Source organism: Notamacropus eugenii, chromosome 3, assembly GCF_028372415.1.
Source record: "Notamacropus eugenii isolate mMacEug1 chromosome 3, mMacEug1.pri_v2, whole genome shotgun sequence".
NCBI classification, from domain to species: Eukaryota; Metazoa; Chordata; class Mammalia; order Diprotodontia; family Macropodidae; genus Notamacropus; species Notamacropus eugenii.
Genome location: NC_092874.1, coordinates 257,661,003 through 257,673,696, shown reverse-complemented (window position 1 = coordinate 257,673,696; position 12,694 = coordinate 257,661,003). Strand labels below are relative to the sequence as shown.

The window sequence follows — 12,694 nt, the reverse complement described above, 5'->3', positions numbered from 1 at the left end:
ATTATATAATATGACTAAAAATGGAGTTTAAAAACCTTCCAGTAAATCCTACTCTAATAATTCATTGTGGTGTGAAAGTGATTCTCAGTTGTTAAACATTATAATACTGTAGTACAAGACCATTCAGGGCCTGCCAAGCTGACAGGAATTCCTGCATTGGCCCACTATCTATATCTACATTTCTGTTGTCTGCAGACTGACCTAACTAAGTTAAAAAACAACAACATCCCACCACAAGATTGTGAATATGATGAATTTTCTAGCCAGAGAAACATTCAAAGACTAATTTTAGAGGGATTGCTATCTGGATGGATGCAGGGAGTACAAATATAGGTCCCTGAAACATGAAGAATCAAACAGAAAAAAGGCACAAAAGTACTGCCCACTATGTGCCAGGTACTCTGCTAAACACTTTTAAAAGATTATCTCACTTTGATCTCACAACAACACCTTGACATAAGTGATATTATTATTATCCCTTTTTTTACAGTTGAGGAAATGGAGGTAAACAGAGGGTAAGTCATTTGCTCAGGGTCATTATAATGCTAATGAGAGTTAAAGAGCTTTCCCACCCATTAATGGGCCTACCCATTAAGGGAAGCTTGATTAGGAAGATTTGCTTTTCTGGAAGGCCCACACATTTTGTTAACTTCTAATGAAGCACTGGTTCTCAAGGGTTGTGATGCCTTCTGACTCTGAAAAATGTATATATTCTCTGAGGTGAGGTTTTGTTTTGGGGATTACTCATTGGAAGTCTTTGTCCAGAGAAGACTCTGGGAAGCTGCTAAGGAGATCCCCTGGCTTTGAAAACCCAGATGCTGGTGCTTCTTTCTCTGTTAACTAAGTATTGACAATGTTTAATGTAAAATTTTGGAATAATCTCTTTGTTCTCTCTGAAGCAAACTCAGAGAATGCCTCTTCCTATGTCAACAAAGCCAGCCAAGGCTGACTCTACATTCCTTAGGAGACCTTTAACCTAAGACACTATCTTGAATAATGGGACTTTCCTTTATATCTTATTATCTATAGACATCTACTATGTTATGGCATATTAATGGTAAAGAAAATATAAACATCTTAGGTCGTAATTTCTATTGAACTTTGTTTACCCTTTCCTATGTCAGTTATCTGTTTAGGGCAGGAAGCCTGTGACTCACTAGTGGTGGGATTTCTTTCCTTGTCACCAAGATATATGTTTACCCAGCCTGGAATCGCAAGGCCCAACCGACATTACTTTGTTAATTGTCTTGTCTTACTGAATTTATGATTTGTTCAACTAGGAGAGTTCCTTTCTCATGGCAAAATGCATATAAGCCAGAAAATTTCTGCACTGGGTAGCCAGAACATTTCTGGCTCCATAATGCATTATGTTACTGTTTTCTTTAATAGGGAATTGATCAATTAATTGATTAAATCATAAAATGTATGCATTTAGCCTGTTGCCTTTTCTTTAACCAAGTTTTCAGGTCAACAGTATGTATGTAATGGTCAGGCAGTTGGATCTCTCTGTTGATCTGTGATGTATGTATTGCTTATGGTCAGACAGCTGGAAGCCCTGTCTGTTGATATTTATTTCCTCTGTTTGTGTTTTCTCTGCAGTTCAGGGTACTGACATTTTCCCCTGAACTAAGTGAATGATACATGTACTTGATTAAAGTGATTGTTGACCCCTCAAAAAGTTGCTTTCCTTTTAGAAATGCAGATCTAAGAACCTGTACAGCAGGCCTTCCTGTGTATGGCAGGGTCCTTGCAGCTACCGTCATAAAGCTAGGGTCTGAAACTAGATTTGAATTCAGATCTTCCTACCTCTAGGCTCAGTGCTCTAGCCACTGCATCACCTGACTAGCTGCCTTTACATCTGTAGGATCACAGATTTAGAGTTGGATGAAAACTTAGAGATCATACAGCCCCAACTAATTTTATACAAGAGGGAACTGAGTCCTAGAGAGATGAAGTTACTTTTTCAAGGTAGAAATGATGGGTCCTAGATTTGGACTCAAGATCCATGATTTTAACTTCAATATTCTTTGCACCATACCAATGGAAAAAAACAAACTCAAGCATTAGATTAAGGAATAACTAGATTCATGGCATGCCTGTGTGCCATGGACAAGTTACTAAGTGCTGGAAGCCATTTTCACAATGGGAATTCACTATATAGTTGAAAATAATTTCTAATTGTCTGAACTAAACCCTTCCCTGCACCACCCGCTCCCTCCCCAAAGAACCAAAACATTACATAAAATAAATGAAAAACATTATTTTGTTATTGCTAAAACCTCCAGTAGAGGAAAAGAGATACAGTTTGACATCCATTTACCAACAATTCTGATTTTCTAATCTATGAGAATTGCTACACCGAAAATCACCTAAAAGAGAAAGTGTCAAAAATCGGGGTAGGGAATTAATTCTGGCACAGGGCTTTACAAATGTCTTTTTTTGTTACTGTTGTTTTTAAGACTTTTTTTTTTTTAAATTTCCAGAGTAGAGAGTACAAAGTACAGCAGTTGCTCACCAACCCATTCCCAAAGTTCATCGGCCTAGAAGCTCTGACCTGCCCACTGTTCTAACCTGAGCCAGGTGGCCCCAATAGCCCTCTGCTCCTATGGGCTTTCTATATTGATACCAGACTTAGCCTAGACACCTGATCATCTTTAGCCCAAATGAAGGTTAGAGTTAATGAATTCAATTGACCCGCCAAATTTAGCCTCCTCCCTCAGTAGTAGGGCTTACAGCCATGTGCCACCACACCCAGCAACCACTGGCATTTAAAGGCAACCAGGAGAGATACTTCCTGAAACTGAGAAGATTGTTTCAGTAAGTATTACAAACTCCTGTTTATATTATATTTATGAGTTTATAAGTATTATAAACCCCTGTTTACAGGGGTTATCTCATTTAGTACAAGAGCTGTGGGATTCTGTCCTTTTGAACATGCAGCGAGAGTCTCATTATGACTTGATAAATGCAGAAATATAACTTTTAAACAACTTGATTACTTGAAAGTGGGAAAAGACCTATCTTGTATTTTGTACTTCAATTTGTGAACCTGGGCAAATCATTTAATCTCTGCCTCAGTTTCATCATTGGTAACATGGGGATAATAATAGCACCTACCTACTAGGGTTGCTGTGAGGGTCAAATGAGAAAATAATATTAAGTGCTTAGCCTGGCACATAATAAATGCTAGATAAATATAATCATCATCCATTATTAATTGCATACACATGTATCTATTACTAAGATATGCATATATAAGTATTCATACGTACAAATGCATATACTATTATGTATACATGTGGGTATCCCCCAGGGGATGGGAAGTGGGTGTGATAATCAATAGACATTAAGCCCAAATAGTTTTAGAAAAATCTGATTTCCAGTTATCTGATAAATATTTTGTCTGCATTTTGCATTTTCTTCCAACCAAAATGTCCAGTCATACATGTATGTGTATATACACCCTTTCTCAGAATGTTTTCTAAATCCATCAAATAAAATATATCAGTGCAAAGAAAATTGAATTATACGAAGATAGTTGCCTATACATGTATACATATATAAAACTGTTTCATTTATGAACAGTTATATACGACACATAGCTCTGTTTTGCTTATATAGCTACGTTGTTATATATTTAACTGTTTTTCAATATAATATAATAATTCCCATATAATAAAATCAATGTAGTTGGTATAATAAAGATATAAGTTAATATAATAATATACATTTCAATATGTTTGTATATACACATATAGAGAGACCTCTTTTAAGAATGTTTTCCAAATCTGTCAAAATATAAAACATTAAAAAGAAAATCATATTAAAAGTTAGGTGTGTGTATAAACACTATATTTAAACTATGGAATTTAATATATATATGACTATATTTAAGTTATATATTTTGTATATTCATGCTATATCTATAATTGTATTTCAATATAATTGATTTTTTTATATAATATAGGGGTCCATGACCAAAAAGCCCATTAAGACCCACTGTACTCTACCAGCTTGCAAGGTGCAATAATACTTTATCTAAAGGACAGGTCAAACATATTCCTTGGAGAGAGAGAAAGGAACTAAATAAAAGAATGTACATTAGAGTTAGAAGGATTTCCTTTTAAATCAATACTTCTCTCTTAGGAAATCTCTCTCAAAATCTCAAACCACTTTCAAAATTCCATTCTCAATAAACAGATTTTAAAACAAGCAAAACTGTCACCCTTCCAAGTCTCTGACCTTTCAGAATAATTTCCTCCAATAAGGGAATTCAAATAACATGGTGGAAGCATGCTAGAACATCAGTCACCATCTCTGATACTTAAGGAACTGAAGCAGGATAAAACTGGCCAGTGTGGGAACAAAGATGCAGCACAGACCATCATTCTGGTGTTTCAGAAACTGTACCAAACTCAATTCATTTTGATGCACTTCAGTTTTAAATATACACATTGACTAAAATGTGTCTTCCTCACCTCAAATCAAGCACAAGAACTCATTTCAGAAGCTGTTAATAGAACCTACTGGGGAGGGGAAATGTTAACTCCATTTCATTTAGTTTATCATCAGCCTACTTTTAATTGTAAGGAAAACTTCATGAAATTCATGCTATTTTGGGCATCTCCATTGTGACTTTGGAGTGCTGATTAATACTCACTGTAGAGTAGAGAGAGGATGTGCTTGAAACCAGTGATAAGGAAGACCCATGGACTGTAGAGAAAGGAAAAAGGAAAACAGAAAAGATCAGTTAGAAAATAAGTGGGTATGATAATCAACAGATATTAAACCCAGACAGCTTTAGAAAAATCTGACTTCCAGTTATTTGATAAATATTTTGTGTGCATTTTGCATTTTCTTCCAACCAAAATGTCCACATTCAACACAAAGGAACACCATGCTCAAGACCGACAACTTAAACCACCCAATGTAAACAACACAGAACATTTTCGATATAAAACAACCCAGGAATCACACACATTACCCCATAGGAAAGAACACTCGCCAAGAGTCATTTATACTCAGAGAGAAGCTCCAATGAAAACTCACTGATTAAATATTCACAAGCCTATATGAAACCAAATAAGCAGATAACAGAAAGCTTCAAGACCCATTCCTTTTCTTCATCACTCATGCTCTCCCCTTCATGTTACCGCCTAAGGGCCTTAAGGCACTAAATGGCCACTGATTAGGATTTAAAGATTAATGTTTTCTCCCTGGGCTTTTCTTCCAATAGCTTTGTTGAAACAGGCACTGACAATTTATTCTGCTTGGGACCTTATTATTACATATGAACAGGTGACTCTACTTATTTAGATGTAGAAGCATTTCTATGAATTCCAAATTGAAGCTCCATTGAAAATAAATGTAGTAGATGGAATCACTGTTTTTCTTTTTCTTGTAGTATCTGTCTCTTCTGACTATTAATGACAATACTGGACCATAAATAATTCATTTTATGTTTTTGTATTTAAAGTCAGAACCAGTAACCTAGGTAAAACTGTGCTTAACAGTCAATGCAGAAAAATCCTGCCTGCTTTGTATGATAGAAGTCATTAATTGGTTTCATAAAAGATGGCAGTAATTTAAAATTATATAAGCCTTTCTAATTTAGTTGGTACCTTGGCATATAGTTTTTCATTTGATTTTTACAAGGACTCTTGTAGAACATGTGGCATTATCTCCATTATAGGGATGAATAAACCGATGCCTTTAAGTTGCCCAAATTCATCTAGAATCCCATGAATTATAGGGTCAGGGCTAGAACCCCTATGGGGCCGAATTTTCTTAGCTGTAAAATCAGTAGGTTGGATTTAATGACCTTCAAGGTCCCTTTCTTCTCCATCATGGTGATTGATTCACATAAGCGTCTTTGTGATGACTGACTCTGGCCTCAGGGATACTCTGTTCCTTATCAAATAATGCTGCTTCTCAAAATATCATATCCTTACTACTCCTAACAACTATCAAGTAAGAGTGATGGTGCAGCTAGGTGGTGCAGTGGAGAGAGCACCAGTGCAGGAATCAGGAGGACCTGAGGTCAAATCTCACCTCAGACACTTGACACTCACTAGCTGTGTGACCTTGAGCAAGTCACTTAATCCTAATTGCTTCATCCTGGGCCATCTCCAGTCAACCTGATGAATACCTGGTCATTGAACCTAAAATGGCTCAGGAAGAGAAGTGAGGTTGGTGACCTGCACAGCCCTTCCTCACTCAAAACAAGGTCAAGTGCAGGTCATGTCATTATTTCTCTGATGGCATGGTCTTTTCCGGCAATGAAGGACGAATGCACGTGTAAAGTAAGAGTGATAGCTCTTATAGCAGAAAGAATTAGAGTTCAGAATTCAGGGGACCCCAGTTCTAGTTCCAGCCACATGGTCAACTAGCTGTGGAACCTTGTGGAAGTTATTTAAACATTATATGCCTCAATATCCTTATTTGTTACACAAGGTAGCTGCGCCAGATTATGTCAGTTCCTCCCAGCTTTAAAATTCTGTCATTCTAAGGTTCAAATGTAAGAATGAGAATAGTTCTATAATTCAACACTGAAAGGTGATCATGTATAAAAGGGACTTAGTTCATTTTCTCATTCCAAATTTTTTGTTGTTGTTCAGTCATATGCAATGACCCTGTGGACTTTATTGTCCATTGGTTTTCTTGGCAAAGATACTGGAGTGGTTTGCTATTTCCTTCTCTAGTGGATTAAGGTAAATACAGGTTAAATGACTTGCCCAGGGTCACACAGTAAGTGTATGAGGCCAGATTTGAACTTAAGTCTTCCTGACCTCAGGCCCAGCACTTTGATTCCTAGCTGGCTCCTTGATTCTAGATTGTCAAACTTTCCTGATACGCGAAGGCATACTCTCCAAAGTGTTGTGGTGGTTAATTACTTGGTTATGAGTGAGCCATCTCAAGAAGCTAGAGTCATTTGTTCTGGAATGTGGAGGAGCACCCTGTAAATTAATTACTTTTTCAATATCATAAAGGATTGCATCTGTAAACATAGACAATGGGAGGATCATTCTGGAATTTGCCTCCAGTTTGATGTCTGAACTAGGGCTTCTCCATATAAAAGCAATCAAGAGAGGAGGACAAATATTGTTTACGCAGAGAGCACATAGTCAGACCCTACAGTTCATCAATTAAAAGCAAAAAAAGAAGAAGAAGAAGAAGATAATTACAATAGTTTCCATTAGGTCAATCCACCATGGAAAAAGACTGTCTATTAATTTGATTATATTGTAAATTCCATATGGACTTGAAAAAATAATGCAATTTCTCAATTTAACAAACTTAAAATCAGGGAATACTATAGATTCTGGGAGAATAGAGCTGATTTATGTATATATTTATTTAAATTTCATCTAAAATGGGTCTTTTCCCCACCCTTAGACCCCTGGAGCATGAGAAGATGTAGTCAGCCTTCTCTAGGCAACCAGATGGATCTCTGGGAGCAAACTCTATGGGACTCATTACAGTCCACTGGAGTCCTATTCCAAATCAATATTGAGATGGCTCTGGGCTCTCATCAGTCAAAAGACAATCAACTCCCACAGGGATTTGTAAACTTCATAAATGGGTTACATGATAGGTTGAAAAACTGAGAATATTTGACCTCAAAGGAAAAAAAAGCTCTATTTGGGCATGATAAAATTTTCAATTGTCTGAAGAGTGGTTTGCCCAAGAAGAGAGGACCAGGACCAAGAGGTAGAAGGGATAGAAAGGACTATCATGGGCTTCATTTAAGGAGAAGCTGCCTAATGATTGGAGCTATGAAAAAATAAAATGGATCGTCCTGGGAGAGAGAGTGCTCTCCCTAACTGGATGATCAATTCATGGTCAGTCTTCAAGAATGGCAAAGAAGGGATTCTTGTTTGGGAATGAATTGGACTAGAGGACATGTGAGATCTTTTCTCTTGTAGAGATTCTGTGAATACACAAATGGATCATCAAGGAACAATTACAATAAGTATGGTCATGCTACACTGGGATGGTCCCATGATGATAAATTAGACAGGAATTTTCCTCTTGTTATTCAGTTCTTTCGGTCATGTCCAACTCTGTGTTAGGCCACTTGGAATTTTCTGGGCAAAGAGTGGTTTACCATTTCCTTCTCCAGCTCATTTTACAGATGAGGAAATTGAGGCAAGCAGGATTAAGTGACTTGCCCAAGGTCACACAGCTAATAAATGCCTAAGACCAGATTTGAATTCAGGATGATTAGTCTTCCTGGCTTCAGGTTTGGCACTCTGGGCACTGTAGCACCACCGAGCTGCCCAGTCCTGTATTCTCAAAGACCACCTGCCAAATCATATCATAAAAGGTTGATGCTTTCTGTCAGGGGATGGAATACTCAAACTAGAAAACTACAAGTCCCTGAAAAATTTATTCAAGTTAATTTCCATTTCCACATTATATTATTTTTAAATTTTTTCCTATCTGTCTTTAAAAGCTAATGCTATGTCTTTATTAGTCTTTAAAAATTTTTTAAAGCATATGCAAAAAATGTGCAATGTTGTCTATGAAACATCTCCCAAGTTATTTTCGATGAATTTTATAGTTAATATGATGAAATTTATAAAAATATAAACTTAACCGTGATTTAATCTTTACTGTTTTCTTAAACTAGGTCATTATAATTTACCCAGAATTTACAAATGTAAAGCCATTTATGCCTATTTGGGTAAAGCCACATTTATTGTTTTTCTCCAAAGACCATTACAAAATTTACCATGCAGAGAGATTACATAACGTGATATTTGAAATAAATTTTAAAAGATCAAAACAGAATGAATGGATTTCTGAGTTTAAAAATGGATAACATCTCAAAAGTTCATTTCATAGTAGGATTTTGAATCAGAACTCAAAACTATCAGCGTGTCATTTTAGCTGTAGTATTTAACATTAACATGACTTGGGTTTTGAGACTGTAAAGGGGCCTATCATTACAAAAACTTTCACTAGATAGAGGTTTACTTTGGCTGGTGAAGGACAGCAAATACCTTACCTTTTTTAGTATAATTCCCTAGTAAACCCTAACTGAAATTGCCCAAAAATCTAAGAAAAATTTTTGCTGATTCTCTCTCTCTCTCTGTCTCTCTTTTTCTGTCTCTTTCTTGTGTCTCTTTATGTACATACAAAGATATGTACATGTTAGTGTGTATGTGTGTGTATATATGTATGTGTGTATGTGTGTGTGTGTGTGTGTGTGTGTGTGTGTGTGTGTGTGGAAAGAGAGAGAGAGAGAGAATGTATGTATGCATGTCTGTATCAGGCTAGTATACTGGATTTGAAGTTTGAAAGATCTTAGTTCAAATCCTGCTTCTTACATTAGCTTTGTGACCTTGGATAAGTCACTTTCAGCCTCAGTTTATTTATCTGTAAAGTGAGAATAATACTAGCACTTGACTCCCAGGATTTTTGTCATGAATAAGATAATATGTTAAGGGCTTCAGAAAGCTTAAAGTGTTATATAAACACTAGCTATTGTGTATATATTGTACACTTTTTTATACCTAGCACTAGGAATTAGGAGCTGACCCTATATTTTAATTAATATAGAAAACTCTCATTGAGTCTCCCTCATCCTTTCATGCTCTACCAGTATGCGTTGGTACTTTCTTTGTCACTTACAATCCTGAGGCATTTTAAAATGAAATGACTTTCCAAGGGTCATACAGTTAGTATGTTCTTAACACAGTGCATATCCCACAACAGGCACTTAATAAAAATTCGTTAACTGATTTTTCAGAACATAGGTCTTCCTTTCTCTCAGCCATCTACTAGATAACATTGCTTCTCCATATAGGACAATATAAATGATGTCCAAATTCCCTTTCCTTCAGGGATCCATCAATGTCAGGTATTCAGTAGGCCTACATTTATTCACCCTCTGCTTTGTACAAGGTCCATGAGTACTCTTGGCATCCTCATGACATAAATATTACCATTTTGGAAGAATGGAAATCTAGATTATTTTTTCCCGTTTATTCTTACTCCTCAGACTTACCTTCTTCCATGCTGTCTCTGAATGAGCCTGAATGACTTATGGCCCGGGGTCTTTCTTCTAAAGAGGTGGCACTACCACACAGCTGGGAGTCATCATATAGATCAAAGGAAGAATCCTGAGCAGGGATACTGTTGGAGCGCATCATGCTGGGTCCAGGAAGATTAAACTGGGATAGGTTGGTGGGACTCACTGTAAAACAAAGTATGCACTCAATTCTCCATGTCCTTATACAATCAAAGACAGAAGTTTTCCTCAGAACTAGAGAAGAGGCTTTCCACAGATTACATAAACAAGTTCTGCAATCAGTGTAAGTAGATATTATTAACTCTGAAATATTTTATAATAATTATGTAGTTATAGATCGGGAGAGGGATTTGGCATTTGATCTCATTGGGTAGGGAATTTCAGAGTGAGAAAATTGGCTCTACAAATGTACCTTTTCTGTTGCCAATAGTCTTAAAGACCTGAGCAGAGCACCAAGAAGGTAAGTGACTTACCCAGGGTCACACAGTCACTGTGTTATGGAAGGGACTTGAGGGGAGCTAGACTTCCTGGCTCTGAGGCCATCTTTCTATGTACTACTACATCACACAGTCCTTCTAGTCACATATCATATGGAAGTTATTTTAAAGCCTCAGTTTTCTCCAAGCTAGAAAAAGCATAACTTTGGGAAAAGCAATCTATCCATTTCTAAAATGATATTAAACACAGACCAAAGAGCATCATCATCTCCAATAGTCTTAATAAATAATCTAATTACACTTAAGAAATTAATAAAAAAGATATTTGCTCCCAAATCTGGACCAACTGGACTGTGGTAATAACGTTTATCTGAAGTACAGACGGAAAGTGGGAGGAGACATTTAAATGAAATTTCCAAAGGAGAATATTAGAGTTGGAAAAGCCAAGATTTAAGATCTGTATTAGGCCGACATTTTCAGTGAACAAATTCTTGGCTCTGACTTCTGTCACCACCATATCTTAACCCAGCTGGCCTATAACAGGGATTAAGTTAAATGAATATTTTTTTTGGTTTTTGTTTTGTTTTTAAATAAAAGCAAATTCAGTAGTGGGTAGATGTTCAATCTAGCTAAAATTAATCAACTCAGACAAGCCCTAGGTAACTTTAATAATTTTTTTCATTTCTTCTTTCTCCATATATGGTGCTGTAACACCAAGAAAATCTCCAGTTTGCAAGTTGTAGTAAAAAAGTCTGTTTGCATACTAGTTGTTTGGAACTAAGAGTACATTTTCACAAAAAGGAAAGCTGTAAATGGTGACTAAGCATCAAATCTAGGTCACAAAAGCCTGTTCTCTCTACAATATAGTTAAAATGCTATATATTTGCAGCGAAAAGTGATTGAAAAATAATGTTAACCATTCTAGCCATTCCACAAAACTGAAAGAAAAATCCAATAAATTTGGGCAGGAAGTAGTCTATTTTGTTTCTTTTTGTGTTACACTTTGTTTTTAAACTTGAATGCTGGTGCATTAGGAAAAGTAAGCTTATATAAGATAGAGATAGTTTGATGGAAATGTGGGGTTGCTGGTTATTTCATAGATTCATAGTCTCAGAGCTGGTAGGAACTTTAGAAGTCACCCAATACAACTTCCCCTGGAAGCCAAAGATATTAAATGATTTTTCTCAAGGTAAAAAGTAGAATTCAAATCCAGGACCTTCAGGTGGTAACTTTTCATAGCAGTCCAGAATCTACAAGACCATCAGAAGTCAAGGGAACCTAAACTTCTTTACATCTAATTTTGCTTCCATGACTTCATGTCAGGTACATAGGAACTATTTAATAAATGCTTGTTTATCTGCTTTCTCCCTCCCTCCTTTCTTTTCCTTCTCGCCTTCCTTCCTTCCTTCTTTCCTTGCCTTCTTTCTAACTTATGATTTTTCTTTTCTTTCACAGGGATATATTAACAAGTAATACTACTCATTCATACTATAGGAGTGCTATTTTTCTTTTTGGTTCAGAAATTAAAGGGCCAGGAAAAGAGAGAATTGTTGCAGACTGATTAGAAAGCCTCATGGCATAGTGGATAGTCAGTTTCATGCTTAAGAAGGTTAAATACCAGCCTCTGACACGTAATGGATTAGTGATCCTGGCCAAAACACCCAAATTCTCAGTGTCCCAGGCAATATTTTATCAAAGGTTATTAACAACCTTTGTGTGTGTGTGTGTGTGTGTGTGTGTGTGTGTGTGTGTGATATAAGTATCTTTGGCAGTTTGGTAAAACCTCATGATCCCTTCTCAGAATAATATTTTAAATGCATAAAATGAAATATATGACACCACAAAGAAAATTAATTTTATCAAAAACCAGTTATCAAGATATTAAATAAAAAAGCTAATGGAACCCAGGTTTAGAATCCCTGTTAAGATTATAAATTGCAGGGCAGGTGATGATGGCATTATTAGAGAAGACTTCTGCACTGGGATTTTCCATAAGTCATTGAAATTGTAAGTCTAGCCTGTGGTTAGAGAGAAAGGAGAAATAAAATGAATTCAAGATGTGTGCACACTGATGATACAGAAGAAAAGGAAAAGTTTCCATTAAAGATGATACTTCCCTGGATTAGCCACCAGGGGGAACTGTCAGCCTAGAACAACTTGCTTAATGTCCAGAGGGATTTGTGTGGGTACAGGTGTGTGCAGGGGGTGGGGACTGAGGAGA

At 36.4% G+C, this 12,694-nt stretch overlaps 1 protein-coding gene across 6 annotated transcripts in view; it reads right to left on the bottom strand.

Moving 5' to 3' along the window:
- Positions 1–12,694, bottom strand: part of NAV3 (neuron navigator 3) — a 1,098,252-nt gene that overhangs the window by 85,242 nt on the left and 1,000,316 nt on the right. For all 6 annotated transcript variants that reach the window (XM_072655445.1, XM_072655444.1, XM_072655443.1 and 3 more), the window contains 2 exons: positions 10,013–10,201; positions 4,661–4,713 (listed from right to left, as the gene is read on the bottom strand). In XM_072655445.1, the coding sequence (XP_072511546.1) occupies positions 4,661–4,713; positions 10,013–10,201 (242 nt within the window). The remainder of the gene's footprint in view (positions 1–4,660; positions 4,714–10,012; positions 10,202–12,694) is intronic.